We start from the raw sequence: 5,160 nt of genomic DNA, 5'->3' as shown, positions 1-5,160 counted from the left end.
CAGATTGACACCCAACATTCTGAAATGTTCGTATTGGAGCTTCCGGCGCGAATGCCAAGCAGTACAGCATGTTGTTTCCAAATTTCTGGCAGAGTGAATTGCGTTATAGTGCTGTTTTTTCTCACAGACTACTATCCTTTGTAGTCGACAAAATAAAAAAGAAACAATGCACATGCGCGAAATTAAAAATATTAAATGGCGACAATTTATCCATCACACATGGTTGATGAGAGAGACGGAATATGGAAGACACGAGAATTTTTCTTTTTATTAATCTCTACAATTGTTATATGATTCAGTCAAACTTCATACTGGTCAAAAGAGAGAAGTAACCTTCTGTTGTACATCCATTAATGTTATATCATCTGGAGAAGTGAATCCATGTAGATGATCAACCAATGTCCACAGATACTACAACTACACTGTAACCATCCCAGGAATACGGACTGTGATCTTAAGGGACATATCATTTGTGGAAACACGCGTAGCGATGTATTAAACGTTTATAAATTCCATCCAGTTATTACGTATGTATATGTGCTAACTTTTTTCGTCTTTTACTTGAATATATAAATCTATCTATCTATCTATCTATCTATCTATCTATCTATCTATCTATCTATCTATAACGTTATATCATATCATATTATATATATATATACATATATATATAATATGTATATATGTTATATATATATGTATATACATATATTTATTCATTTATTTCTGTATCTATATACATATGTATGTATATATGTATGTATGTACGCGTATATATGTGTTCGTATAGGTATCTGTGCCTGCATGTGTATGTATGTATGTATTACGTATGCATGTGCTTATATTTAAGACAATGTGGCATACAGCCAACGGTAATCATTCATGAAATGTTATTTAAGGGGCAAACTAAACTTAATTATCTGTCGAGTTTGAAAAAGAGTCATATAGAAAATTTCCAGGCTCAACAGACCAATCTGCTACAACATATGTGAATGGTTCGAAGAAATGAGTGTTTTCTTCATCAGAGAAGTGTAATATAACAGAACATCTGAGCACATCTCCAATTATGTCTACTACAAAAGAACCTAAAAAGATAGTTTAAAAAATCTGCTAGATAATTTATGATCTAACATCGATACATACATGCATGCATACATATTATATATAAACTAGTATTGAAAACTATAAAGCTATATGGGTTTTTAAGCTATTTAGAAATTTAGCTTTGTATTTAAATGGACCAAGTGGGTATAATATATTATTAATTGGTATTTCTTTTATTCTTTTACTTGTTTCAGTCATTTGATCGAGGCCATGCTGGAGCACCTCCTTTAGTCGAAGAAATCGATCCCAGGGCTTATTCTTTGTAATCCTAGTACTTATTCTGTCAGTCTCTTTTGCCGAACTGAAAAGTTACGGGGACGTAAACACACCAACATCGGTTGTCAACCGATGGTGGGGGACAAACACCGACACACACAAATACACACGCACACATATATATACAACGGGCTTCTTTCAGTTTCCGTCTACCAAATTCACTCACAAGGCTTTGGTCAGCCCGAGTCTATAGCAGAAGACACTTGTCCAAGGTGCCACGCAGTAGGACTGAACCCAGAACCATGTGGTTGGTAAGCAAGCTACTTACCACTCAGCCATTCCTGCGCCTATTTCGTGAATACCTTGAAATGTAAACCTTGTATCCTTATTATCACATTACAACACCTGATTTTCCAATTTTTCCTAGCATATCAACATTTCAAAACTATAAAACCAATAATTCATTTTCATTTCTTTCCAGATTATTTCGAAAAATATTCGGTTCAATCATATTCTCCGTGATCCAGATTACATTCCCAGTATGTCTAAAGCTACAAAGTTTTCCGAAATTGAACAAGGGAAGATTCTTACACTGAAAATGGAAGGATTGAGTAATCAGAAGTTTGCCGAGCAGATTCAGCAAAGCAAAACGCCAGTGGACAATCTTCTGACGACTACAACAGGGTTCATGCTGGTGGACGTCCCAAGGCTAAAGGGATGAAACGGCCATTGTCAGAGCTGTGAAAAAGTCACGCTGTTCTTCTGGTTCTAAAATCAAGGCATCAGCAAAAGTCGGAGCTTCGACATCCATCGTAAGAAGAGTGATTTTGAGCCATGGTTTCACCTGAAGAAGCGTCTAGACTGTTCGTTATTGTCCCCTTCCCACAAAGCTGTTAGATTGGTCTTTGCTCAGCAGCATCAGACATGGGATGGTGAATGGACCAGGGTTCTGTTCTCTGAAGACAAAAATGTTGGATGACCCCGACAGTTATAAGTATCACTGTGCAGATAAATGTATAGAAAATTCTACTTATGCCAAGTGGAAGAACAGCGGATGAGGTCTTATGGTGTGGGGAGCAATATCAGCCAATGGGCAGCTGCCACTGGTCATCATGGATGGCCGTTTAAATGCTGCACCATACATCAATATTTTGGACGGGGCTCACATTGACGAAGAAGAAAGAAGGCTCCATGACGAGAAATTTTTTACTTCAACAGGACAATACTCCTATTCATAAAGCAAAGACAACTTTGGATATCCTCCAGGCAATTGAGGTTGAAGTCATGCCATGGCCAGCCAGAAGTCCTGACATTAATCTTGCCTAGGAAGAACATCCACTTGATCTACTTCAGAAGTTGATTGGAAGCATGAAATCGCGTATCTTTGAAGTAATTCAGAAAGGTGTATTGCATGAGAATATCATTGAAATATATCTTAATTTCCGTTTTGCATCATTTTTGCTACATTATTCAACCTGGTGTAATAGTTTTGAACAGGGTATTTCTAGCTCTGTATGTTTTTGAATTATTATCTAATTTATTTTTGGGTTTGCAATGCCTTTTCTACCTAGAGATGAGTTTCGTGAATTTGGGTGGAATAGTTCGCCAGAAAAAACACAATACTCTGGCTTTATAGTTTTGAAGAGCAATTTATATGCATATGCCTGTCTGTATGTGTGTGTGTAGTATGTATGTTTGTATGTATGTATGTATGTCATCATTCAGTTATATTTCAAGATTTCTTGCTAATTGAGAAATAGGCGGTTTCTAGCCTAGTTCCAGCTCCTTCTTTGAAATTTCAACAGCATCAGCAGGGTATTTTTTCATGTATGTATATAGGTAGCATTTAGAGTCAGTATATGTGCAGATTTGTATGTTTTGTTTTATGTATGTCTTCTCTTGCATATATACTTAAATGATAAACATTTGGAAAGTTTTGCAGAATTTTTACAGTTCCAGTGATGGATTGGATCTGTAGCTTTCGAAGCAGCTCCCGCCTTTCTGGTTTTGAGAAGCCTAATTTCTCAAGATTGGTACTTAGGCAGTGTGTTACATATCCCAGTGCCTCAATAATTACAAGTATAAACCTGAACTTGTAATCTGGATAGAGTAACTGTTGGTTTCTCAATAGTTCAGCATAGGTATTTTCTTTGTCGCTGATCTTCAGCTTTATGTTAACATCCGCTGGACAACTGATTTCCACAACCGTACACAGTTTCTCTATCCCAAATCATTATGTCAGGTCTATTATGTTTACATTTTATTGAGGTGTCCACTGGGACATTCCTTCAATACTCCTTATTATGAGTGGCTATGGATTCTACTATACTGTGGATTATTATTTCTTTGGCTTCGGGATTATTTTTACGGTAGATCTAATTATACAAAGTCTTAACTACAACATCATGTCTCATCGGTAGATAATACCATGATGACATTTTCGGACAACTGCTTATGATATGGGTGTAATCTTTGTGTCAACTCCAGAAAGCCTGCATCGGTTGTCACATTTTGCTGCTTTTTCTGCGTCTTTTGTGCATCAGGTATTTGGTTGATATTTCTTGTTCCTGCATTGCAAACACATACCTTTCAAAGTGGATTTATGTATGCATGTATGTATTCAGAAAATGAAATATATCGCTTTTACATTCTCGAAAGTGAAATAATTTCAACTAGGCATATGCACAATCACTGAACATTAACTAAAGAAGAAGAATAAGGAACTAACCATCCGAGCAAAAAACTGCTGCTCGCTTGTTGTGTGTACAAACAGAGACATTACCCAATTGCGCGCCGGGGCAGTCGCTTAAAATAGCTTCGCTTCCAGAGCACTGAAGATTGCTGAGCCAGTAAAGATCCTCATTCGAGCCCATATGGTTATGTTTAAAAGAAAAACCACCTCGGTAACCGGAATTTTTGCAGACAACTTGAGCTTCTTTCTCATCAAAGTCATCCGTACAAATGTAACCCCAATGGTCAAAATATTGAAATAGAACTTCTCCATAATTTCCATTTTTTATTCTCATTCGAGGAACTAAAATAAAAAAAAGAAATATCATGTAATAATAGTCATAAACATTTTTGCATAAACAATTAGAATATACAAATGTTTTTCACGGCTATTAGGTAATGAAGACGCTTGTCTTCATTATACCTGTAAAAGAAAAAAAACACTATGCAAATATAATCTTAATCTTAATAGCTAGAGAATATGTAAAAAAACAAAAACACTATGCAAATATAATCTTAATCTTAATGGCTAGAGAATATGTAAATCATATTCATTTCGATAAATAAAATATTCGTTACCTGTAGACATTGATGCTGAGCACACAACAAATGCCTGTGCATGAAGGCATGATATCACATGAGATTTCTTTTCACATTGCTGAATAGAAAAAGTTGAACGTGGGTTACAGATAAGTTTTGAAATTTGCAGGTGTTCTTCAGTAGTTGGTGGCGCTCGGAGAATTTGCATACCGAAGAAATAACCGAGATCTTTACATGCGAGATGAGCTTTGAATTCATTAAAATCTGGATCACAGACTGGGAGAAAACCATCGTTTCCACTATGGAGCAACAATTCACCATATGTCTCGTTTGGATGCAAGCGAACTGAATCAAAAGGAATTATATCAATATAGAATACATATTCTTCCGGTGAATCTGAGTTCGATTCCAGGCAGTGACATGAATAATAATAATAATAATAATAATAATAATAATAATAATAATAATAATAATAATAATAACGAAATTAGTAGACAATCAACACAACTAAGTAACAAGAAGAAAACAAAAATACTGTACAAATACAGCATTACAGAAAAAGACTTACCT

The 5,160-nt window shown here is 35.6% G+C and overlaps 1 protein-coding gene across 2 annotated transcripts in view; it reads right to left on the bottom strand.

Moving 5' to 3' along the window:
* Window positions 1-5,160, bottom strand: part of LOC106872843 (deleted in malignant brain tumors 1 protein) — a 257,237-nt gene that overhangs the window by 75,496 nt on the left and 176,581 nt on the right. For both annotated transcript variants that reach the window (XM_014919977.2, XM_052973204.1), the window contains exons 14-15: window positions 4,630-4,935; window positions 4,049-4,354 (exon numbers count right to left, since the gene is read on the bottom strand). In XM_014919977.2, coding sequence (XP_014775463.1) covers window positions 4,049-4,354; window positions 4,630-4,935 — 612 coding nt within the window. The remainder of the gene's footprint in view (window positions 1-4,048; window positions 4,355-4,629; window positions 4,936-5,160) is intronic.

This window comes from Octopus bimaculoides, chromosome 15 (genome assembly GCF_001194135.2).
Source record: "Octopus bimaculoides isolate UCB-OBI-ISO-001 chromosome 15, ASM119413v2, whole genome shotgun sequence".
NCBI classification, from domain to species: domain Eukaryota; kingdom Metazoa; phylum Mollusca; class Cephalopoda; order Octopoda; family Octopodidae; genus Octopus; species Octopus bimaculoides.
Note: the sequence above shows the minus strand (reverse complement) of the source record. Positions and strands in the feature narration are given on the sequence as shown.